This window comes from Macaca mulatta, chromosome 11 (genome assembly GCF_049350105.2).
Source record: "Macaca mulatta isolate MMU2019108-1 chromosome 11, T2T-MMU8v2.0, whole genome shotgun sequence".
NCBI lineage: Eukaryota > Metazoa > Chordata > Mammalia > Primates > Cercopithecidae > Macaca > Macaca mulatta.
This window is the reverse complement of record NC_133416.1, coordinates 14,329,929-14,355,550: the sequence shown is the minus strand read 5'-3', so window position 1 is coordinate 14,355,550 and position 25,622 is coordinate 14,329,929. Positions and strand designations below refer to the sequence as shown.

Here is a 25,622-nt window from a genome sequence, read left to right as displayed (position 1 = left end):
ATTGGCTGTTCTCTTCCTCCAACCAGACAGAACTGCCTTAGAAATAGGACCACAGCAGTCATCTGCGGTGATGTGGAAGAGCCCAAATTGTTAAGGACTCTATCCCCTACTTAATTAACTCACCCAGGCCACCAGGTGTGATTCTTGGCTGTTGATTTATGCATGGCTCAGATCCCAGATTGCCATTCCCCTTCTAGACTTGGTGATTGAGATGATCAGATCAGCCTTATATCCTCGGTTTGTTTCTCCAGAGCTCCCACAGGGACAGTTAAGTCTTGATCCTCTTTCCTGAGAGTCTTTTCCAGTGGCAAGGACAGTAAAGCACGGATGTCCTGAGTCAATCACAGTCTTGCCTTCCTGGAGCTTAAGAAATTTGTTTTGGGATGGGAAGCAAGCAAGAAGTACATTAATAATTAGGCATCACGTCAGAATCCAAATACTGTCATAGAGAACCAGTATCCATAGAAATAAGTAGTCAGTCATCCAGTCAAGCACTTGTTATCAGAGCTAATTTTGGGCTAGTTGTGGTTTGAAATTTAGTATCTAGGAATGTTAAAAAAAAAAAAAAAAAAAAAGGGACAGGTGCAGTGGCTCACACCTGTAATCCTAGCAATTTGGGAGACCAGGGTGGGAGGAGCACTTGAGCCTAGGAGTTTGAGATCAGTCTGCACAACATAGGGAGACCTTGTCTCTATAAATAATAGAAAAAAATAGCCAGGCATGGTAGCATGTGACTGTAGTCCCAGCTACTCAGGAGGCTGAGGTGGGAGCATTGCCTGAGCATGGGAGATTGAGACTGCAGTGAACCGTGATTGTGATCATTCCACTGCACTCCAGCCTGGGTGACAGAGTGACACCCTGTCTTAAAAAAAAGAAGAAGGAGAAGGAGGAGAAGAAGAAGAAACTCTTCCCTCTTTATGGCCGGAGTGCCCTAGAGTGGAAAGAGCTATAGGAAAAATTGAGTAAAAGCTTCCTGTGATGTGATGTACATCCTACCCAGTAATGGATCTATGGCGAATGTCTTAGCCATGTCATATACTCCAAATCACTCAATTACTTCCCCTCTACTACAGAATTGAAAGTGGGAAACTAGGCATGGAGAGTTCACAAAGGCATCAGTATGCTTTATTTAGTTGTGAAACAGACAAACAGAACTCCTCTTTTTGAGTGTGGAAATCTGGTTCTGCTTTTGAAGGCCACCTTTCTGATTGAATTATGCACTCCCAAGATATCAAGTGTTAAATGGCTTGGGTATGGATTTAATGATACTCACTTAGATGGACCAAGGAATGACCTTGAAGATATGTCTTTTAAAAGTAATATGTTTACATTTAATAGATTCAATTGAATGAATATTTGTTGAGTCATCAAAGAGGTCTGAGGTTTAATGAGGTCCTTTCATTTTGTTGGATATAAGCATCTGAGACTCGTAAAAGAAAGAGATTGTTTTTAGGATAGAAAAAGGGCTGTCAAAGGCAATTCAAACTATCTGGGAACAAATAAAATTAAGCCTTTGATGGATACTTGCCCCTCAAAGTATGTTTTGGAATCTGGTTGATGGATTACTCTGTATGTAAGTCATTAAAATTTTATATTGAAGGCATTATTTTCTATCATACCTCTCTGCTCCTGAAAGACCAGCAATCCCAGAACAAAGAGCAACATCTTTCATTCTACAAACAGAAAAAAATGACTGAATTCCTGCTACTTCCCAAGTGCTGTACTGTACATCTACCATGTATTAATTTATTTAGTCATTATATAACAGCTGAAGGAATTAGGTATTGCCACTGTTTTACAGAGAGATTACACAGCTGGTAAATGGCCAACCCTGACCCTAAAGCCTTTCTCCAGAGGGAAAGGTAATAGGACCATTTAAGGTGAAGTTGTGGGCTGAGGGTAGGGAGAAGAGCAGACTAGGTTCCAAAGGCAACATTTACCTATCCACGAATTTGCATAGGGCCAGTTCTCTTCTGCAATATACAATCTGAAATGTAGTGTTTCCAGGACCTAAGTGCAGCCTATTAAAAGCTTGTTTGCATCTCAGTCAGGTGCACATTTTCCTGGGAAAACATCATGAAAGCATATTCCAATATGAAAAGCAACAATAAATTGTTTCACCAGTTTTCCAAGGTGCTTTGGGCCATTTCATAATACTTCCCAGGGCCTATGTAAATATTACTATTTGCTGGATTTGGAATTTTTATATCTATTTGATGAGTGAGATTGTCTCATAATTGTCCATTTTTTTTTTGTATCATCCTCATGTGGTTTTGGCAACAAGGTTAGCCTTGTAAATGAGTAAGGAAAGTGTTACTTCTTTTTCTACTTTATGGACAATTTTATATAAGGTTGGATTTTATGCCCCTTGGAGGTTTGGTAGAACTTACCCACAAGATTTAGTTCTTGTTTGCCTTACTCTGAGCTCCAGCTATTCTGTTCATGTGTCAGTTCCTTAGAAACTCCTGAGCCCTTTCCTCCCTGAATGCCTTTGTACACACTGTTCCCCTGACCTCACCCGTGTCTCTCTTTGCAGCCTCTTCCTAAACGTCACCTCCTCTGATGCCTTCTCTGATCATGCTATCCTGGGCAGGTTTCCTTCTTCATTTGGTATTCTCTATCTCAGCATCATGAGTATTTTCTTGATAATATTTATCACCATTTGCAGCTATAAAAAAAGAATGAAATCATGTCCTTTGCAGCATCATGGATGGAGCTGGAGGTCATTATGCTAAGTGAACTAACTCAGAAACAGAAAATCAGATACTCCATGTTCTCACTTCTAAATAGCAGCTAAACAGTAGGTATACATGTACATGAAGATGGAAATAATAGACACTGAGGACTCCAAAAGAGGGGAGTTTGGGAGGAGGTTGAGGGTTAAAAAATTACCCATCAGGTACAATGTTCACTATTTAGGTAATGGGTACCCTCAGAGCCCAATTCCCACTAGTATACAATATACCCATGTAGCAAACCTGCACATGTACCCTTAGAATCAAAGGAAAACAACATTTTAATAAAAAGTAATTATCACTGTTTATAACTGGTATAGTGACTTGTTGGCTTATTTGTTTTATCAATATGAGGGAAGAGGCTAGGTGTGAACTGTTCACCAAATGCTTAACCCAGTGCCTAGCACATGATGAGAACGTAATAAATACTTGTTAAACAAATGGTTGGTCATCCCCATTCATGTCAATGATACATAAAGCTGGAGAGTCCACACAGCTCAGTGTTTCCACGTTTCCTTCTAGTTGAAGAGCCTATTCTTTGAAAAATTTCCTTTTATCTTTCCTAGTGAGAACCCAGGAAGTTAAGTGTGATTGAACCAAGTTGTCTTAAATTATTTTCAAAATAAACTATAGGGAATTTGGGAAAATTGCTATACATACTACATTTCCCCCTGCCCCAGCTTTGGCTTTCTTTCATTATTTAGCTTCTATAGTCAACAAACTGATGCTTAATTCCTGAGGCTCCCATTTTGTTTATCTCCAGTAATACTGTTTTGTTTTTGTTTTTGTTTTTTTTGCCCTGAAGTCTACTTTATCCAACATTAATATAGCCACTTCAGTCTTCTTATGGTTACTGTTTGTATGGTATATTTTTTTCTATTCCTATTTTTAACCTATCTGTGTCCGTATATTAAAACTGTGTCTTTTATAGGCAGCATATACTTGGGTCTTACTTCTTTACCCATTCTGACAATCTCTGTCTTTCATTTGGAATGTTTAGTCCTTTTACATTTAATGTAATTATTGATTTGATTGCATTTAGATCTATATTTTTTCTTTGTTTTCTATTTGTCTTATCTGTTATTGTTCTCTGTACTGCTTTCCTGGCTCTTTTTGGGTTAATATTCAAAAATATTTATCTGTTAGTCTTTTTGCATTTTAAGTGATTGCTTAGACATTATCATATATATTCCTAACCTTTTAGAGTCATAGAGTTAATATTTTATCACTTCATGTAAAATGTAAGAGCCTGATAGTCTTATAGATCAGTTTACCACCTACCCCTCTGTCATTTATATCTATTTGATATAGATGTCAAATTAGTTAGTTGTCACATGCATTACTTCTCTGTATATTATAAACCCCACACTACAATGTTACAACTTTTGCTTTCATCTCATTTTGTTTAAAGTTTTGCAATTTTAGGTATCAGCACATGATAAGAACTTAATAAATACTTGTTAAACAAGTATTTCATTTCTAATCATTTCTGGGGCAAGACTGAAAACCAAGGCCTAGTTTGTAGCTCTAGTAGACTCTTCGTTTCTGAAACTGTCTATGTGTATGTATAAATCACTGAGAAACCTACTGAAGGCTTCTTTTTTGGAGCACCCAACTATAGGCTTTCACCTCACAAATTAGACTTGTCCATCCTCTTTTTTGATTTAAATTTCAGTGACCGTCCAAACCTCCTTCGTCTCACACAAACCGGTTCCCTGTATTTCTTCATGCAAAATCAGATATTTATGGCATGTACTTTATTATCACACTCTGGCATCAAGCTGTCCATAAAATTAATCTTTTTTGCTTTTTTTTTTTTTTGCATTTCTTTCTGAGACAGTATCTTATGCCTTTTCTGCTTTGAGTATCTGTTTTTCCTAAGACTAAATTGTCTTTTTGTGTGGTGCTTTTTCATAACTGAACTTGTGCTTTCTGGAACATTTTCTCTCTTCTTTCTGTCTTCATGTTTATGCTATTGGCTGGTGGCTTTTGAAGAGTGTTTTTAATTCTTTTCCTCTGATTCCTTGCTGAAGTATTTTTCTGGCTCTGTGTGCCAAAGCCAATGAACTCTACAGAGGCATGCTAGCAATGCCACTGAGAAGCTGTGTGACTTTAGGCCAGTCACTCAATTCCCGTGAGCTCTAATTTATGTGAAATTATCTAAAGTTCCTTCTAGTTCTAACATTCTGTGTTCCCATCACTTGAACTGTACCTTTACTGACATACAAATAGTCTTCAATAGGAAGTGGGGTTGAAGCTGCTATGGTAATATTGTCATCTGTTCACACACACAAGTACACACACACAAGTATACACAAACACGCTCCTCCTCTCTTGTTATTCTCTGACACTTGTGATTTTGATTGTCCTGACTCTAAATGCTGTTTCTGTTAATCTTTTGATTCTCACCACGTATTTAGCTGCACACTCCTTCCTCTTCAAATACCCTCAGGGCTTATGTTCTTGAAATCTGGGGGCTGTACTCACTTCAGCTACCTGGTAGCCCTCTGCTCCTCCCCTGGCATTGTGCTGACCTGTGCCTACTCAGTCACAGAGAGTTTTTTCCTCCTTAATCCCTTCACCAGACTCTCTCTTTCCAGATGGCCTCATCTGGGACCATGGACTTCCGTGGTCCATTTCCAGTCTATGAACAAAGTGGGCTACATTCTTGTGGGTGACAGGATGCCTGAGAAAAGGCCATGAAAAACTTGGAAAGGTTTATGAAGTCAGTACAGTAAAGAAGAGAGATGGGACTGGCCCAAGGTGAAATTATAACTTTGGGAAAGTGTATTTTCCATACTCTTCCATATCTCTTTCAGATATGTTTCCTTTCTTTGGTACACTACATTTCATGACATGAGTGCTCTCATACTACCTCTTCCTCTTCCCTTCTTAGGAAACACCACTGGCACCTCTACCTACTTCTCAGGACTCCAAATTCCAGATCACTGTCTGACTCTTTCCTCCAATCAGACTTACTTGTCTTTTTTGTTTTTTGTTTTTTTTTTGATCGGGAGCCTCACTCTGTCGCCCAGGCTGGAGTACAGTGGCGCGATCTCGGCTCACTGCAAGCTCCGCCTCCCGGGTTCACGCCATTCTCCTGCCTCAGCCTCCCGAGTAGCTGGGACTACAGGCGCCCGCCCCCGTGCCCGGCTAATTTTTTGTATTTTTAGTAGAGACGGGGTTTCACCGTGTTAGCCAGGATGGTCTCGATCTCCTGACCTCGTGATCCGCCCGCCTTGGCCTCCCAAAGTGCTGGGATTACAGGCGTGAGCCACCGCGCCCGGCCAGACTTATTTGTCTTATGAACACTCCTTAAGAGCTCTATTTTCTGCTAACCAATTCAAGAAACATCTGTATTAAAGGCTGACAATGGTTCAAAGAGTTTCCTTTCCTGAATAATATAACAGAACATGTAAAAGGTAAGCAGAGGATCTCGATTTGAAACCAAGCTTTTCTGCTTTCTAGCTAGGTGAACCTGATCAAGTAATTTACCCTCTCCTGAGTATCAGTTTCCTTTTTCTTAACATGAGAAAGAAAACATTTTTAATGGGGTTGCTATGAGGTTATAGATACAGTGTAAGCAAGCACTCTTTGTAAGTACTATGCGAGGATAAAGGATTTTGAGGCCAGTTCATTTGGAAAAAGAGACATCTAGAATGATCACTATGCTAAAGTTGCTTCTTTTTAAACTTTTTTTTCCGTTTTTTTTTTAGCAGACAGGGTCTCACTCTGTCACCCAGGCGGGAGTGCAGTGGTGTGATCATAGCTCACTGCAGCCTCTACCTCCTGGGCTCAAGCAATCCTCCTACCTCAGCCTCCTGAGTAGCAGGGACCACAGGCATGGGCCACCACATCCAGCTATTTTATTTTTTATTTTTGTAGATATGGGGTCTCACTATATTGCCCTGGCTGGCCTTAGACTCTTAGGATCAAGTAACCCTCTTGCTTTGGTCTCCCAAAGTGCTGGGATTACAGATATGAGCCACCGTGCCCAGCCAATTTTTTTTCCTTGAATAATGAAGGGGAAAGAGAAGAAAATGTGAAGAGAGTAACTGGTAAGACTTGATGAGTAGGAAGTAAGAGTTTTGGATACAAGTTCCCCTATCTGGCTATCCATCCACTTTCTGGAGAAAGGACTCACCCAGATGAATATAATGAGTCCTGTTTATTGAATGTGTATTATGTGCCAGACAACTTACATACAGTGTCTCCACTTTTCAAAGAAACCCTTCCAAACCCTAGAGAAGGAAATGGCTACTCAAGAATCATGGGCACTTTTTCCAAGATGGCATTGCTGTGGGTGGTAGAGCCAGGTTCCAAACTCGGCTTTGTCTGATTCCAAGGCTGGTGCCCTTTTCCCCATACCACCCTGATCTTACTTCCCTGAGGAAGCTTAATGATGCACCTCGGGGGCCTCACTCCACCCCGGGCATCTGGATCTCCTTCAGAATGTACTCAAAACACAAAGAGCAAGCATGTTCCAAAGTAATCTGAAGTTGATTAGCCTGAAGGCCTCTGGGCTCGACCTGTTAGAACTGCACTGAGGGCTGAGTGGTCTCCCGATAACTGGATCCTCTGTGGGGTACCCAGTGGGAAAGGGAATGTGCCTTGGCAAGCTTGAGCTCATCCAATGGTTGGCACCGAAAATTACAAAGTGGAGGAGACTAAAGGAGCAGCTACATCGTGACACTGCATGATTCTTTGATACTGGCGTAATTCCTGCTTGACTGCTGCGTAAGTCACATCACATGTCTGAAGCGGAAGAAGCCTTTAGAGCTGAGTGTAGAGCTGAACTAGGTATTCCTCATGGCAAATTTCTCAGCCAGGTGGCCTAGTCCGGAAGTCCCTAAAGTGGCCACCTCTTCCCCTACTCATGTTGAATTTGAGTCCAAGTTTACACCCTTCACAGGGAAGGTTCTTAAGGGTGACTTTCCCTCACACCTGGCCAAGTGCCAATGTCACCATTGGCACCGAGGCAATGTTTGAAGATAACTGTGGTGATGAATCCTGTTCGGGGCAGAGAATGAAGTAACTCCTAGCAAGGGAGATTTATTTGATTGTTTAAAACCCTGATGGCACTGAAACAGACTAAACCAAACCCCAAATTTCCTTTAAATGGAAAATCTTTGGTCTGCGAATACAGCCATCTCCATGCCCTCCTAGGTTTTCCTCAGGTAGCGAACCGGTATTGGGGGCTGTTAAGGAAAGGAAACGAGAGAGATCCAAACTGAATTGCCCAAAGCAGATTTCAAATTTCTTGGAGAATTTGCATTCATCTCATGATTTGACTAACCAGCTCCAAGCTGATGCAAATGGCACACACAGACTTTTACTAGGAGGAAGAGATTGAGTGGGAAAGAGAGCTTGTGGATTTCTAGTCTTGGGGGAGGCTCCTCTTTGGGGAGACTGGCAGAGGAAGGATGCTCTGACTTCCCAGGTTGTGTCAAAAGGTAATTACCTTATTTTGGCCAAGGTCTTGACTGAGGGCTATACATCGCTTTAAGAGGTGAAGTGGCAATTCAGTTGATTAGAAACAAAAGGTCTAAGATACCTCGGCAATTGTTATTGGGTGATTTTCCCATTCATAATTTTATAGAATTAGAAGACAGAAATTTAGTGCTGGAAGGGCAGTGTGGATGTGCGTTGTGGGGAGGATTTAGCAGGCAGGAAAAAGGGAAGGGAAATATCATGTATGGGTTAGGATTGTTACCCATTTTCATCATTGAATGATTTCCATGGTGCTTTGAGGAAAATAATTCTACAAGAAACCGAGGCTCCAACCTTAGGTGAGTTGCCTGAGATAGTGGTTAGATGGGACACAGCGTGGCTGCTGTTCTTCCTGTTGCAAAAGAGGATATTCTCAACCTGGTCATGTGCACCTTTTCCTTTACTAGCAAAAGGCTGGGCGCGCTGGCTCATGTCTGTAATTCCAGCACTTTGGGAGGCTGAAGCGGGCCATCACCTGAGGTCAGGAGTTCAAGACCAGCCGGGTTAACACGATGAAACCCCGTCTCCACTAAAAATACAAACATTAGCCGGGCGTGGTGGCGGGAGCCTGTAATATCAGCTACTTGGGTGGCTGAGGCAGGAAAATAGCTTGAAACTGGGAGGCAGAGGTTTCAGTGAGGCAAGACCATGCCATTGCACTCCAGTCTGGGCAACAAGAGTGAAACTGTCTCAAACCACCCCCCCCACCAAAAAAAAAAAAACAAAAAAAGCAAACCAGGAGTCCAGCAGGGAGCAAGATGGTTGGGAGATTCTCACAGCTTGACCCCCCGGTTCCTGAAATGGCAAGACTTCTAGGGCCTAGCGATGTGGCTCCTCCACATTCAAGGCTCCTTTTTGAAGTGGTGTTCAAATTTCCCAGCCCCAAAACTGAACCCAAATAATATTGTTTTGTGCATAGGGTAGCTGAGTCAGGACTTTCTTAAAAAGAAAGAGAAAACAAAATCAAAGAGCTTGGCATACTAATTTTACATAGAATGAAACCTACACATTTCCTAAAGCTATTGAACTGGAACAAAATCAGATCAAAATATTCTCCGTAAACCTGAGTCAAGCCAATATTTCCCTTGGGTTGAGTCCATTGCCACAAATAAATATCACTGAGTGGTCAGGTGCTCTTCGAGACTGAGAATGTGGCCCCATGAAGGGAGGTGCAGTGAGGATGCCAGGTGGGGACTCAGGCTCAGACAACCCCAGGGTATGGGAGGACTCGGGGTAGCCTCTCACCCTGCTGGACCTCTGACCCTTCATCTGTAAAGTGAGGGGGTTGCAATCCTTCCATGATGTTCAAACTGAAACAAAACAAAACAAAAACCATGGAAACTTTTTTTATGAGAAGGTGTCTTTTGGTGGAATCCCAATGTGTAGAAATGATAAGAGCAGAGCTGCTCTGAGTGAAGCAGTGGTTGGTGGCTCAGTAGATCCAGACTAAATTACAGAAATCATAGCAGTTAGTATGGAATGTGCTGTGCACTTTTCTAAGCACTTTCTCTGTAATCCCTCCTTTAATCCCCACAACCTTCCTTCTGAGGTGGGCACTATTATCATCATCATCCCGATTTTGCATTTGAGGAAACTGAGGCACAGTGTGGTTAAGTTCATGGCCTGAGGTCACATAGCTAATGACAGCAGGTGTGGGACTTGGATCTGGGCACTCTGACTGCAGACTGCACCTGTGTAAGTGTCCTGTGCTGTTGCTCTCAGGCCAGCCAGCAGCCAGCTGTGTTGGGCACCAGCCTGTCAGGGACACTAAATCAGAAGGGAATAAAGCAGCAACTTGGTACCAGTGAACTTGGTACCAATTCTAGTCTCTGTCTAGAATTCCTGATGTAACTGGCAAAATGAAATTTGGACATTGACGTCCAGACATTGCCCATCAGACAGAATTCTCAGGTGGACAAAACCAACATCCTTTCTGGTAGTGCCCTCTCTCTAATGACAGTTTTGCTCCACACATAGCAAAGCATGTGCTGAGATTGCAGGCTGTTCACCTGGCTCTGAGACCGTGGCCTCAAAATGCTTTCCCTACGGTTGCAATAGGCTAAAGTTCTGAGGAAAAAATGATTGACTGTATAATGCTATTTATCAGGAATGAGTGATTTATTTTATTATCTAATTTTAAAAGTCTTTCATACACTTCCCAAGAGGCTGCCTAGTTCAGATATTCATAAAAGGAAAGAGAAGAGGGAATATGAACTACAGAACAGTGAAAAACGTTTTACCAACATGACAGACAGAGGAAATCATTTTAAAACACATTTTGAAGATGTTTTCCATTGTAGTAGACATGGAATATATCTCTATCTTTTATACGTGACTGTTATGAATGGAAAGATACTATCTTTTGAGATAGTTTTAGATAAAATAAAAACGTGATATTTTCAGTGCATATTTCTTATTTTGTACATAAAAGTCTCATCATTTTTTGTTGTTGTGCTTGAGACAGTCTCGCTCTGTCACCCAGGCCGAAGTGCAGTAGTGCAATCTCGGCTCACTGCAACCTCCGCCTCCCGGGTTCAAGCCATTCTCATGCCTCAGCCTCCCAAATAGCTGGGACCACAGGCACGCACCACCATGTCCAGCTAATTTTTGTATTTTTAGTAGAGATAGGGTTTCTCCATGTTGGCCAGGCTGGTCTCAAACTCCTAACTCGTGATCCACCTGCCTTGGCCTTCCAAAGTGCTGGGATTACAGGCGTGAGTCACCACACCTGGCTAAAAGTCTCATTGTTGTTAGTAAAAAATCATTTGCTCTCCACTCCTACTAAATAGATGTTAATTTCATAGTTGAAGAGCAATAGCCCACAGGTGTGTTAAACCATCTCCCTGCTTGGTGTTCCCATCCTCTGATTTCAGTTGGGTCCTTCTCAGGCTCCCAGCTTCATTCTTGAGGCATTCCCCGCCCCCGCCCCCCGCATTACTTCTTATTCCCTTTGGGAAGCCCTGGGGTCACACACAACCAAACACCTACTGATTCAGTTGGCCTTTATGTTGCTGTGTAGCTTTAAGAATCTATGACTTGGAGTCTCAGCATCAAATGGTCTTCCAATATCCTAGGCTACCAGTTCAAATTAGGGCCGCTGCCTATACAACTGCCTGGAGCCACCTGATACTGGCAGTGGGTGGGTGTCCATAAAGTATTTCTGAGAGATTGTGGTTTACTCAGACTCCCTGGACTGTTGAGAGGCCCAGCCCTGGGGAGGTTGGTCGATGAACAGAACATAGTTGATGATTTTCCACTGTCACGATTTCTCTTAATGTTTCATTTTTATTAGTATATTATATTATTAGTATATTTTTCTATAGTTCCTTTATTTGAGTCCTGTGTGCAGCTCCTGAAGACAGTCCCACTTACCATATAACCGGCATGAATTGATTTATGAAGACTTTTTTCTTTTTCCTTTTTTTTTGTATTAACAGCATTTTTGAAGTAAAATTATGTACCATAAAACACACTCTTTATAAGGGAAGTGTTCAATAAATTCTAGTAAATGTATAGATTTGTGCAACCATCATGACTATCCAACTTTAGAACATTTCCGTTATCTCCAAAAGTTCCCCCTTGCTTGTTTCCATTCAATCCCCACTCCCACCTCCATCCCCAGGTAAACACTCATCTCCTATCTTTATAGATTTGCTTTTACTGGAAATTTTATCTAACTGAAACTAGACAACATGTGGTCTTTTGTGATGGGCTTCTTTTAACTTAATATGCTTTTGAGTTTCATTCATGTTACTGCATCTATCAGTGGTTTGTTGCCTTTTTGTTGCCAAGTAGTATTCCATTGCCTGTATCTACCACATTTTATTTATCTATTCACCAGTTGATGGATGTGTGGATTGTTTCTGGTTTTTGTCTTTTTCTTTTTTTCTTTTTGAGACAGAGTCTTGCTCTGCGGCCCAGGCTGGAGTTCAGTGGCATAATCTCGGCTCACTGCAACCTCTACCTCCTAGTTCAAGCGATTCTCCTGTCTCAGCCTCCCGAGTAGCTGGGATTACAGGTGTGAGCCACTGCGCCTGGCCTTTTTTTTTTTTTTTTCTGAGACAGGGTCTTCCTCTGTCACCCAGGCTGGAGTGTAGTGGTGTGATCACTGCTCACTGGAGCCTCAACCTCCTGGGCTCAAGTGATCCTCCCACCTCAGCTTCCCAAGTAGCTGGGACCACAGGTGTGTGCCAACACACCCAGCTAATTTTTAAATTTTTTGTAGAGATGGGGTTTCACTATGTTGCCCATGCTGGTCTCAAATTCCTAAGCTCAAATGATCATCCCACCTCAGCCTCTCGAAGTGCTAGGATTACAGGCGTGACCTATTATGAATAATGCTGCTGGGCCGGGAGCAATGGCGCACACCTGTAATCCCAGCACTTTGGGAGGCTGAGGCAGGTGGATCACCTGAGCCCAGGAGTTCGAGACCAGCCTAGGCAACATAGCGAGACCCCGTTTCTACAAAAAATAAAAGAAAGCCAGCATGTGGCACACACCTGTAGTCTCAGCTACTTAGGGGGCTGAGATGGGAGGATCGCTTGAGCCCAGAAGTTTCAGGTTGCAGTGAGCTGTGATTGCAACACTGCACTCTAGCCTGGGCAACAGAGTGAGACTCCATTTGAAAATAAAGTAAAATAATGCCGCTATAAATATTGGTGTATAGGTCTTTATGTGGACGTGTTTTCATTTCTTTGAGAAGATACGTCAGCATGAAATTTTTTGGATATGACAAATTTATGCTTAACTTTTTAAGAAGCTGCCAAACTGTTGTCCAAAGTGGCTGTGCCATTTTACATCACCACCAGCAATGTATGAGGGGTTCCAGCTTTCCACCTCCTAGCCAACACTTGGAATTGACAGTCTGTTTATTATAGCCTTTTGTGGATGACTTGTGTGATCTCACTGTGGTTTTAATTTACCTTTCCTTAGTGACTAGTAATGTTGAGCATCTTTTTGTGTGCTTAACAACCATTTCTATAAATTCTTTGGTGAAATGTCTGTTTAAATCTTTTGACCATTTTAAAATCGGGTTGTTCATCTTATGGAGCTGTGGAAGTTTATCCTGGATACAAGTTCTTTATCAAATGACTTGCAAATATTTTCTCCCAGTCTATAACTTATCTTCATTTTCTTAATATGGTGTTTTTTGAGGAGCAAGTTTTAATTTTGATGAAGTCCAATTTATCCATTTTTTCCTTTTGTGGATTTTTTGGTGTCATAGTCAAGAAATATTTGCCTAAATTAAGGTCACAAAGAGTTTCTCTGACTTCACTCCCATTTAAAACACTTATTAACATATAACTTGTGCCAGCCACATGCAAGGGGCTGGTAGTAAGAATGTGCATAAAATACTCTACCTTTAGAGCACTCTAGTGGGGGCAGAGGCACGTGAGCAATTCACTGCATGGATGCATTTAGTTACTTTTCTAGAAGTGCTTGCAGCTGGGCCACCAAGGTAGCACTTAGCTCTCCCAGAGGCATCGGAAGAAACAAATGTCAACTCAGGTGGATGATCTGATATGGGATCTAATGACCAAAATTCTGGTTGAGGGAAAAGGCATGAACATCTCAGAGGACTCCAGGAGGCCATTACTAAGAGGGTTTGGGGAGAGGAAATAGTCTTCTATGGTCTCAGACAAGATTAAGCAGACGTTCCTCAGTGGTTTTTACTAACAGAAATCTACCGTCTGAATCTGGCGGAGACTGAAGGCCTTAATTTAAAAAAATAAGAAAACAGTGAATCTGTTAAGTCCTAACAAACAGGATTAACTGATTTTAATATCAACACCTTGGACTGTTTGGATGGAAGATCTGCTCATCCATCCTCTCTATCCATTTAGAACATCAGGAATGGCACTGTTAGCGTTCTATCTGCTTTCAGCAATCAAGACCGGTCTTGCTAGAGGCTGAGAGACAGCGATGCTTGGAATTCTCATTGCTTCCCACAAGAATGATGACCATGAGGCATCTGGTCATGAATGTCCGTATGAAGGTCCAGGACATGAATAGCTAGCTGTTCCTTCACTTGGTGAAGAGGCTTTTGATCATGTTGTTTACTCTTGATGCTGCCCTGAAAGGGAACAAGCAAACGTCTCACAGAGCAGGACTGGGCCCAGGGACCATTCTAGGGAAGAATTAACAGAGGAAAACAACAAAGAGAGGGGTTCGGTCAGTTTTGCATTACAGTCAGCATTTCGGGGTCTGAAGGGAGACTGCCCTCTCACTACTCAAAGTGTGGTCCCTGGACCAGCACCATCAGCACTACCTGGAGCTTGTTAGAAGTGCAGACTCTCGGCCGGGCGCAGTGGCTCACACCTGTAATCCCAGCACTTCGGGAGGCCACGGCGGGTGGATCACGAGGTCAGGAGATTGAGACCATCCTGGCTAACATGGTGAAACACCATCTCTACTAAAAATACAAAAAAATTAGCCAAGCATGGTGGCGGGTGCCTGTAATCCCAGCTACTCGGGAGGTTGAGAAAGAGAATTGCTTGAACCTGGGAGGTGGAGCTTGCAGTGAGCCGAGATCGCGCCACTGCACTCTAGCCTGGGTGACAGAGTGAGACTCTGTCTCAAAAAACAACAACAACAGTGCAGAACCTCAAGCCCCACCCAGAGAGTAGGGTAGAAGAATAGATCTTCTGTCCAGAATTCACAATATACTACTGAAGCAAAATCTGCTTTTTTTCCTGAGATCATCTGATGATCCATAAGCACTTTCAGGTTTGAGAGGCACTGGTCTAGCCCAGCGGTTCTAGAGTCCTCTGCAAATGCCCTGGTTAAATGCTCATCCAGGCTCTGCTTAATAATTCCGGGTACAGATAGCCAAGGTCACTTAGCAGATGAGAATGATCCTTTTATTTTTCTTTTTAGATCAGGCTGGTTAGGCAGATAAGTGGGCATAAGTGGATAAATTGCTGTGCTCTAATTTGCAAGGGCAGGTCAGCTGTTAGAGTTACCCTTTAAAACAGCTCATCTTTACAAGCAAACTGATTGCTTAAAAGGTTTGGAGAAAACAAGACGATGACTTTGGTATGTGATTCTGTGTCCACTTAGCCTCATTCCACACTGTATCTACCATTAGGAAAATGCGGTGTTATTGTGTGTGAGTACTATTAATGCAAATTAGTTGTCATCAATTATTTTGAGTTTATTGTTTAAATTGCTACACGCTCTCTTTCACACTAAGATGAAGAAATTGGTAGCAGTGGCTCTCAGACTTCAGTGTGCATCAGAATCACCCAGAGTGCTTGTTAAAACATACTGCTCAGCCCCTGCTCCAAAGTTTCTGATTCCGTTTATGGGGTGGGAACTGATAATTTGCATTTCTAGCAGTTCTCTAATGCTGCATTATAGAAATAGTAGCTTCGAATGCATTTTTAGCACCACAAAAAAATATCTAGACCCTTATTTGATACTGTGCTCTGATCATACAGAATATAGGGCCAAATTTCAGCAATCATTCTCAGGGGATACAGAGTAACTGGGTTAACCTAAATACAAAAGTAAACTAACAGCATTTTCTAAGACCGTCGATTTCTTAGACATTTCGAACCTGTGTCCAATTTGCTCAACAGCAACGCATTTGCTTCGTTTTTCATTCTTCCCCTTGTTTCCACCCACCTCTGATGGCAGATAGTTCTGGTCAAGTGCAGAATGTTTGATCTTGAACTCCCAAGTGCCTACTGGTTGGCGGGTGGCTCTGTTGGCCAGGTTGGCTGGGACATTCTGAGCATGTGGGCTGGCTCTGAGCGGTGTGATGACTTTCTAGGTCATTACAGTCCTGTATTTAGTCATAGGATCTATCCCAGCCCTTACGCCTTCATCACCTTGTAGGCTTAGACCCCTGATCTCAGCAGATTTAAGGGGCAATTCTATTGTGTGAGGACCAGGCATTGCTAAGTTCTCGGTGAGCTAATAAACCTTCACCACAGCATGGGTCCCAAGCATCTCTGATTGGGGTTCCTCTTGGCAATTTTTCCACCTGTGGCAGCTGCTCAGATCGGAATGGTTCACTCTGACTTTTCCGGTGCCACTTGACTAAAGATCGCCTGCAGACTGCTCTGCAGTGGAGGCTTCCTGCCAGAGAAAAACCATTGACTGCCCTTTATGCCATAATTGAGTGGAGACAGGATTTACCTCATCAGAGCACCTTGTCTGACTGCATTTCATATTATTAAAAACAGAGACTCTGGACTTGTTTTTTTTTTTTTATAAAAAATTTATTGAGATGATGTAATTATAGGCTTTTCTTTAAAAATTATTTGCAACTCACTGGCCCTGAGAAAAGGCATTTTTTTTTTTGTTTTTTCTTTTTTGTTACATTCATTTGATTCAGTCCCTTATAAACCCCACACCTCATAAACAAGAGATTAGAAACTAAACAAAAAGGGGGGGGGAGGAAATTCTAGATTCGTTCTGGTTTGCAGGTGGTTGCAGTCACAAAGAAATCATCAAGAATGTTCACTTGGCATGTGTGAAAGATTCAGGGGGTCTGCAGTTGTTTAGTGTTGATGCAGTTGGGTCAAGAGTATCAGGTTAGTCTTCTGTGGGTTTTAGGCAGGGATTATTGTGCCCCCCTCCCACCCCACTGGCTTCCTTGTGTCACAGCCTTTATTTCTACTCCAAAGAGGAGCAGGAGAGAGTGAACAGCCTCTGACTAGCACCAAATGCTTGGGCAAAGAAAACTGCCCCTTCTTCTTGATGTGTTTTCCCAAATCTTTTATCTTCAGTTTCCTGGGTGGGAATGGGCCAGATAAGGTAAGCCCAGGCTGGATCCTGATCCTAATTCCGTTCTTGGCATGCTGTCTGCTCCTAGGGCAAGTCACTTCACCTCCCTGACCCCCAGGTTTCTTTTTTGCAAAAGGGAGTTCCTATTTCAAAAATGTATTCAGACTTGGAGCCTAGGCAGTAAAAGGTGGGAATGGTGGTTTACTTCATCATTTCAGTAAATTGTCACAGCCATTTGAATTTCAGCTAAAGCGACATTCTCATTTGGACAAGAGATCAGTATCAAGAGACACTGGATAAGAGGGTTCCAAACATACTGTTGAAAGGAGAAAAATCCATTGGTCTGTCATTCCTCTTTTTCTGTGGGGATGCCCTCACCTCCCCAAATGATTTGGAACATGGGTGATGCCACCTTAAGCAAGACCAAGTCGCCTTGGGTCAAGATCTTAGAGTTCATGTTACCTTCAACATAGCCAGTCTAGCCAACTACCAGTGCTTTCTTCTGATACAGAGGAGACGGCCTGGCTAGCTTGAGATGTAGGAATGAGAACTTCAAGACCCAAGTGAGAGTACAGATCCATCACATGGCAGCTCTCCTTTGCATTTTCCTCTCCTGACTTCCGATTTGTCTCCTGACAACACCCCTAGTCCTTAGTGTTGAAATGAGAAATTTCATGCTGGGTGGATTAGGCAAGTACAATCTAAACTCTGAAAGCAGGGATTATGGCTGATTGAGCTTTGGGTGCCTCACTGTGTCCAGCAAGTACTTCATCAAGGTTTGCTAAATTCAATCTGAAATCTTTAGGGTCTGCAGGGTGTAAATACTGTATCTAGGTGCTGGCACTACCCAGGTCTTCTCATAAAGAACAAATGAAGAGGACATTTGCAGGTAGGGGGATTACAAAATCATTATTGGTAGTACAGATGGATATCCCTTACCTGAAATGCTTGAGACCAGAAGTGTTCTGGGTCTTGAATTTTTAAATTTTTTTGTATCTTGGAATATTTGTATATATATGAGAAATCTTGGGGATGGACACAAAGTCTAAACACAAAATTCACTTATGGCTCATATATACTTTATACACATAGCCCTGAAGGTAATCTTATGATATTTGAAATAATTTTCTATATAAAACAATTTGTGTACATTGAACCAGAAGAAAGCAAAGGTGTTAGGTGTGGAATTTTCCACTGATGGTGTCATAGCATTCAAGAAGTTTTGGATTTTGGGGCATTTGGGGGTTTTAATTGTTCAGATTAGGGATGCTCAACCTGTATCTGAATGGGAAATAAAGACTATATTGGAATGAGTGCCTTCTATTTCTTCTTCAAGTGGCTGAAGGTATCATCCTAAGTCTAACTTATTCTCCTGGGATATTGCTTTAAATATAGAAACTCTTGGGGCAAAAGGGAATTTCCCTCCGTAATTCAACTGTAAGATTCTTTGAGCAGTAAGAGACTGAGTTCTTGCACTTGGGTGAAGAGGCCAGACTGAGAGGCTCTAACCCGAGCAACATCATGCCCTGGTCTCTGATTTCATATTCATACAGAGGGATGCAGTACAAATCCCTTTCTCTCCATTCTTAAAATCAGTGGCTTTCATAATACATCAGGTATTTGGCTTAATCTCTGCATTTGAGATCAAATACCAGTCATCTTAGAGGCTGAATTAGGGATCACCATGTCCTACTGAACGCTCTCAAAAGACACCTGCAGTGTGCTGAAATCTGGCAGAACCTCATCACCATTCAAGCAGACTGAGACCCGCTCACCTCACATAGAAGGCCCCTGACCTCCTGGAAGGTCGAATGGTGGGGCACCTGTGACAGTAGAAGTGGGGTGGCTACGCCCGTGTGTCTACCTGTGCTCTGATAAGAGGCAGGGACAGACCAAGGCTGAAGAGAGCCTTGATCAGTTCAATTCCAGTGTCCTTGAACCACAGTCCATCTGTTCGCACCCTAGGTTGGTGTCCTTGTCAGTAAGGCCCAGGGAAAATTCCTCTTGCCTGTGTGACCCAAACTCTACGGGTCTGACTCAACTCAGAAAAGGCTGGGGAGAAGCCCGGGGGTCTGGTAACTTCCCTGGGAGCTGCTGCTGAGGGCACATACGTATCCTGGAGGAGCTGTGAGTTGCTCCCCCAGCTGAGTGGAGGAAACAGAGGGGAACGAGGAGGGGGTGCTTTGTAAGGCAGATCTAATCTGGATTAAAAGAAATTGTATTCCAAATATTGGATTTCTGAGACCTATATTGGAAGAGTCAATTTAGATGGCTAGAAAAGGAAAAAAAAAAAAAATCTAAAACAGCTTTCTAAAAATATCTGTTATCATCAAAAATACTAAGTGGCACTACCCTCATTTTACAAGATACCATCGATCTTATTTTGAGGTGAAAAAGAGCCACAGATGGGTCCTTTCTGAGACATAGCTATGAAAGAAAGAAAAGTAATGGATCCGAGGAATTTCCTGTCTGCCCAGGCTGGGCAAACACTGATTGCAACTGAGACTGCCCTTTAGGATCCTCCGTCTCCAATGCTCTGTGTCCAGTGGAGACCAGGAAACTTTAAAAAAGGCTAGGAACTGAAAAAAAAAAAATCAGGCGAAGGCATGAAACTGACGGCAAGATGGCCTTTGGAATGGAGCAGAGAGGATCTTTCCTCACCAGCCTCTGCCTAGGTGTTACCTGCTTTGGAAAAATAAATCTCCACTGCAGAAGATTTTTGCCCAGTTTCTAGACTGCTGGGCCTGTGTGGTCTTTTCATATTTTCCACTTTGCAGCGCTCCCAAGCTAATCCCAACTGCCGAGGCCTTCCAAGTAACTTGGACGGCCTTCCGTCCTTATCTTACGCCTTAGATGCATGGTTCTCACAGTCATCTCAGGGGTGGCTCTCTGGACTAGCATGTATCTGTCTGCAGTACAGCAGCATCTGTGATGATTTTGGCCTCCCTCAGATGGGTGGCCAAATGCTGGGATGTGGGTTTGATTCTGTACTGCTGGCCACAAAGCACCCAGGTCACTGATCCTGTTTAGGTGCCAACAATCCCCAAGACTCTCCAAGAGGCTGAACTCTGTCAGAAGGCATCTGAATCGCAACAGCAGGCAGGGAGGGAGGACAGAGGGGACCAAGGGAAGAACAGAGCAAGAGAGAGAAAAAGAGAGCTCTCCTTTTCATTTTATCTTTTTTAAAAGCATTTTTTTTTTTTTTTCAGCCAAGACCCAACAGTAACAGGAACAAACCTGATCCATGTGGCAGGAAAAAGAGGAACCTGAACCGCTCTGCAAGTATTCTCTTTCCTGACCAGCTGGGCTTGCCGCACTTTGTGAGGTTTGCAAAAAATATATATATAATAGATATATATTTCCATAGGAAAACAACATCGGATGTCTTCCCCTAGATGAATGATGAAGAGTCAAACTGCATGTTCTTAAAATAAAAACAAAAACACCATGAAACTAACAACGGTGGAAGGGTGAGGGTGAGGAATTACAGATGGAGATTCCAAATGAGAAGGAAACGTGACATGCGAGTCCCAGGCTCATGCCCTCTGCCAGAATTCCAGCCCCGCCTTTGGGTGGTTTGTCCAAGGTGCTCCAGGGTCCCTCTTCGTCTGCAAGAGAAGTGTCCCTGCCATTTCTGGGTCGCTTCCTTTTCCACTCTCCTCAGCCCGCCTGCTCCGTCACACCTCCAGCAATCCTGGTGGGCAGGGGCTCCCTGGGCTGCTGGCCCGCTGAGGTGGACTGTTGGTTCCTTCAGCATTCATCTTCTTGGTATATTTGTTCATCCAGCTCCTGGGACTCTAGGTGCTCCAGACGGTCTGTTCGGCCACTCATGATTTCATCTGGGGTTTTCATAAACCTTTGGAAGAAGTGGAGGAGTTAAGAGATTCCATTTTCCTAAAGCCGTCTTCACTCTGAACTCTAACCTGTGTATAAAGCAAGTCTCCATCATCTTATACAGCTGGAGAGCTACTGAACCCCGAGATTAACGCTAACTTAGTGCAAATTAGGAAAAGGTACCCCTTTCTCTGACTGTCTAAAAAGTGGCAAAATGATTATTTAAAAAGACTAGGGCCAGGCATGGTAGCTCAGGCCTATAATCCTAGTGCACTGGGAGGCCAAGGTGGGAAGACAACTTGAACCTAGGGAGTTTGAGACCAGCTTGGGCAACATAGCGAGACCCCACCTCTACCAAAAAAAAAAAAAAACAAAAAACCAAAACGAAACACAACAACCTGGGTATGGTGGTGTGCACCTGTAGTCCTAGTTACTTGGGAGGCTGAGGTGGGAGAATCCTTAAGCCCAGGAGGTTGAGGCTGCAGTGAGCTATGATCATGCCACTGTACTCTAACTTGGGTGACAAAGTGAAATCCTAATTATTTTTAAAAAAAAAGTCTAGGTGTCTGTGAGGTAGTGAGCACCCTTTGGGACCGTGTGGTGTATTACTGCATGACCATACAGGAAAGCCTTTGTCCAGACCATGTATATATGTTTCTTTCTTTTACAGGATTAGATTTTACAGACTCACGAGAGCTGTATATCCACTTCCATTCCAGACTGTGAGCCCAGGAAATGGTATTCAAAACTTACATTTCAAAGGATATAGTTAAATGTTAAGTGAAAAATGCTGACAATAGGACAACTTAGTGGAGCTTCTGGAAAATTAGAAAGGCAAAAAAAGAGAGAATCTTTTACAACGTTATCACGGATTCACCCAAAATGACAGCAATGAACCTTCGTTGGTCTGTCTACCTTTGCAACTGGGGTGTACAGCAAGCCTCATCTTCCTGTTCAATGGGTTAAACTGGAAGTGACATCAATGACATGTTTCGACCATGATTTACAATGGCTCAGGAAGGCAGCCTGGTTGCAGATATTCCGCCTGCACTGTAGGGGCACCCTTTCCAGTTCCCCTCTGTGCCTGCATACTTTTCTCTCCCCATATACTCTGCCCTGTACCACTATCTTAGAACTTACATTTTCTCTCATTCATCCATGTGCAAAAGCCTACAAGGACCACTCAACAAGTCAAGGGTACATCCTTTTGCTCTGCTCATCGGGTTCTTCTACCATCTTTACCTAGGAAGCTCTTATTTTCCACTGTTCACCAGTATGAACCCACTGCAGTCTAGTGGTCTAGGCTCTTGTATAAATCATGGCACACGCTCTCCTACACATCTTTAGCTTTTCCCTTATCTGGAGCCCTCCTGACTCTTCTCACGAGTTGAGTCCTACTCATTCTTTGTGTTCTGCCTCCTCATCAAAGAGCTGCTTAATGGCACTAGTCCATGATTTCAACACTTAAACATCCATCTTCAACACTGAAACATCTTGTGGAGAGTACTCACAATTCAACACCTCACTTGATCACATACTAGGTCTTACACCAAGAAACCTTCATTTTGTGGCAAGTCTGGCTTCTAACATTCATTTCCTCAAAAAGGACTCATCTCTCCCTCACGAAGAGCACTATTCCTTTCTCTTACTGAAGATCTTTTGTTGGAAGCCTATCAATCTTCTGGCTACTACTGCTTTTCCTGCTCATTGTTGGCAAACTTCTCCAGCAGTATGATCTGTAGCATCTGCAGTCTTTCTCCTCTTTTATCCCCTAACTAAAATTTCTCCCTCCACATCCGAAGTCAACAAGGAGCCCCTCTCAGCCAGCTCCACAGATGTGCTGTGCTTGGCCCCCCAAACTACCCCTTTCTTCTTTTGACGACTGTCCCATATTAAGCTTCTGATATTCCACACCAGGCTGTCAACAAGCATTTATTGAAAGGTGTAATACAGAATGATAAAAAATAGAACCCTCTACCTTCTAGGAGCTTATAATCTAGTTGTCGGAGAGAAGGGCTTCACACATGTTAATTACAGGCTGAGCATCCCTAATCCAAAAATCGGAAACACTTCTGGTCCCAGGCATTCCAGATAAGGGATACTCAACCTGTATTAAAAATATAAATCATGTAGTTGCTCTAGCTACTCCGGAGGCTGAGGCAGGAGGATTGCTGGAGCCCAGAGTTTGAGGATTCAGTGAGCTATGACCACACCACTGCACTCCAGCCTGGGCAACAGAGTCTCTAGAAAAACAAACAAGTTGGCCAGGCACAGTGGCTCACATCTGTAACCCAAGCACTGTGGGAGGCCAAGGTGGGCAGATCACTTGAAGCCAGGAGTTCGAGACAAGAGTGGCCAACATGGCGAAACCCTGTCTCCACTAAAAATACAAAAATTAGCCAGGCATGGTGGCAGGCACCTGTAATCCCAGCTACTAGGGAGGCTGAGGCATGATTATTATGAGAATTGCTTGAATTCAGGAGGTGGAGGTTCCGGTGAGTTGAGATTGTGCCACTGTGCTATAGCCTGGGTGACAGAGAAAGACTTTGTCTAAAAAAAAAAAAAAAAAAGGAAAGAAAAGAAAAGAAAAAAGCAAAAGCAAATCATATCCCTTGGGGGCCCAAGGGAACCCAAGCGATGATGGAAGATGATAGCTATGTGTGTTGGAGCAGCCGAAGAAGGCCTCATTCAGGGCAATAGACTTGAGGTTGAGCCTTGAGGGTATAGGTATTAAAAAGGCAAAAGTTAAAGGAATCGTATTAGTGTTGTAGGGCAGCTGACAGTTTGTATTATGGTTTCATGAGGCAGAGGAGTGGACCAGAGACAGAAAGACATTGTTAAGTGAATCCCGATGCGAATCATGAAGTCCAGACATCAGCTTCCACTGCCGGGGAAGCCTTTGCCTTTTTCTCATCTCCCAGATCTCATGAAACTGCTTGTCATTGAAAGACTCCAACCTGGGACCTTCTGGCAACAAGCCCTGGGAAATGTAGTTCCCAGGCTTCTAGCCTCGGCAACACAGAATAGAGTGGGAATGGTGCTGAAGAGCCAATGGTCAATCTAGCACAATGACTGGGATACAGGAAAAGTCAAAGGGAACGCTAGTTTCAAAGTTGGTTGCTTCAAACAGCAGTGATGCCTCTGATGAGTAAAGAATTCAATAATTCTGGGTGGAATTTATTTTTTCTTTTTTTCTTGAGATGGAGTCTCACACTGTTGCCAGGCTGGAGCGCAGTGGCGCGATCTCGGTTCACTGCAACCTCCGCCGCCTGGGTTCAAGCAATTCTCTTGCCTCAGCCTCCCAAGTAGCTGGGACTACAGGTGTATGGTACTACGCCCAGCTAATTTTGTGTTTTTAGTAGAGATGGGGTTTTACCATGTTGGCCAGGATGGTCTCGATCTCTTGCCCTCGTGATCCGCCCACCTCGGCCTCCCAAAGTGCTGGGATTACAGGCATTAGCCACCACGCCCGGCCTCTGGGTGGAATTTCTAATCTGAGATGAGTTTCTGTTTTGAGGGTGTCATGTCTGAAATACTTAAATGTGACACTTAAGTGGACACAGCCTACAATAAACTCTTGGACATTCAAATTTGGAATTTCAGGGAGATTTTAGAGTTGGATGTAGAGATTTAAGAGCCTAACCACTGAGGTGATAAATGAAGTTGTGTGTTGGGATCAATTCATCCACAAAAAAGGTATAGAGTGGGAACAAAGGGAGCCAAGGACTGCATTTAGGTTGAAGGATGAAGAAAAGGCATCAGTAGAGCCAGAGAAGGGAGCGTTCTTTTTTTTATTCCTTCTATTCTGTTTCCCTTTCTTGAATAGCCTTTCTCATTTCTTTTGAAGATCTTAATTGCTTTTACTATTCCTAAGTTACCATTCCTTCCCAATGCTAAAGACCAGGTTCTCCGCTCTTTCCAATAAATTAATTGTATCAGCGAGCTCATCTGTTCATACATGCTCATCTGTTCATCTGATACATACAGGTAGGTATCACTTCCTACCTGTATACAGATAATTCACAATCTACATCTCTAGCCCCATCTGTCACTCTCTTCTGTCCCACCTGCCAAAACCCATCACCCAAGGTTGTGTTTGTTGATGTCACTTCTACCAACCTGCACTTGGCCCCACTAATGACTACTACCAGCACCAGAGGTCTACTTCTACATCTCTTGACTGGTCCTTCAGATCCCTCCTTCTTCTAATTCTTTCTCCTCTCTTGCATAGTACTTGGAATCACAATCTATGTGGCAGGCTAACTGGTTATCTATGAGGATAACTCATTATGAGGAATTCTGGAAAGAAAAATTCTAGTACAGCAGCTTGTAGACTTTTCTGACTATGATGCATTATAAGAAATAGAAATGTATTTTACATCATGACTCATCACGTACATACACACCTGGAACAACATTTTCATGAATCAACTGTCATTCTTGCTACATGTGATGCAGTCTGGCATTTTCAGCTCTATCCTATCCTATTTTTATTTCATTAAAAAAAAAAGCTGTGATGGACCCATTCAATCTATTTCGTGACTCACTGTGGGTCATTACCTGCATTTTGACAAATACTGGTTCAGAAAGTTGCCTTACAGGGTTGGTAACCTGGAAGTCTAGGGTTAATTCCTTGTTTTGCCATTGACTTTGTGCTTTTAACTACACCGGACTTTAATGCTACATAATATTATTTGATCACTGCGTTATTTTAAAGGTGAGTCAGATTCTGTTCATTTAGTTTTGGCCTTATTACAGGACAGACATAAGTTAAAAAAAATAATTTCCTTAAATCCTAACAAACCAGTACCTGGTATCCAGTTTGTAGCA

The 25,622-nt window shown here is 42.8% G+C and overlaps 1 protein-coding gene across 3 annotated transcripts in view; it reads right to left on the bottom strand.

Moving 5' to 3' along the window:
- Window positions 1–16,428: 16,428 nt before the first annotated feature.
- The window catches only part of ETV6 (ETS variant transcription factor 6), a 248,035-nt gene continuing 238,841 nt past the window's right edge, over window positions 16,429–25,622 (bottom strand). For 2 of the 3 annotated variants that reach the window (XM_015151078.3, XM_077952438.1), the window contains one exon: window positions 16,429–20,814. In XM_015151078.3, the coding sequence (XP_015006564.1) occupies window positions 20,709–20,814 (106 nt within the window). In that variant the 3' untranslated portion in view covers window positions 16,429–20,708. 3 annotated transcript variants of the gene reach the window in all.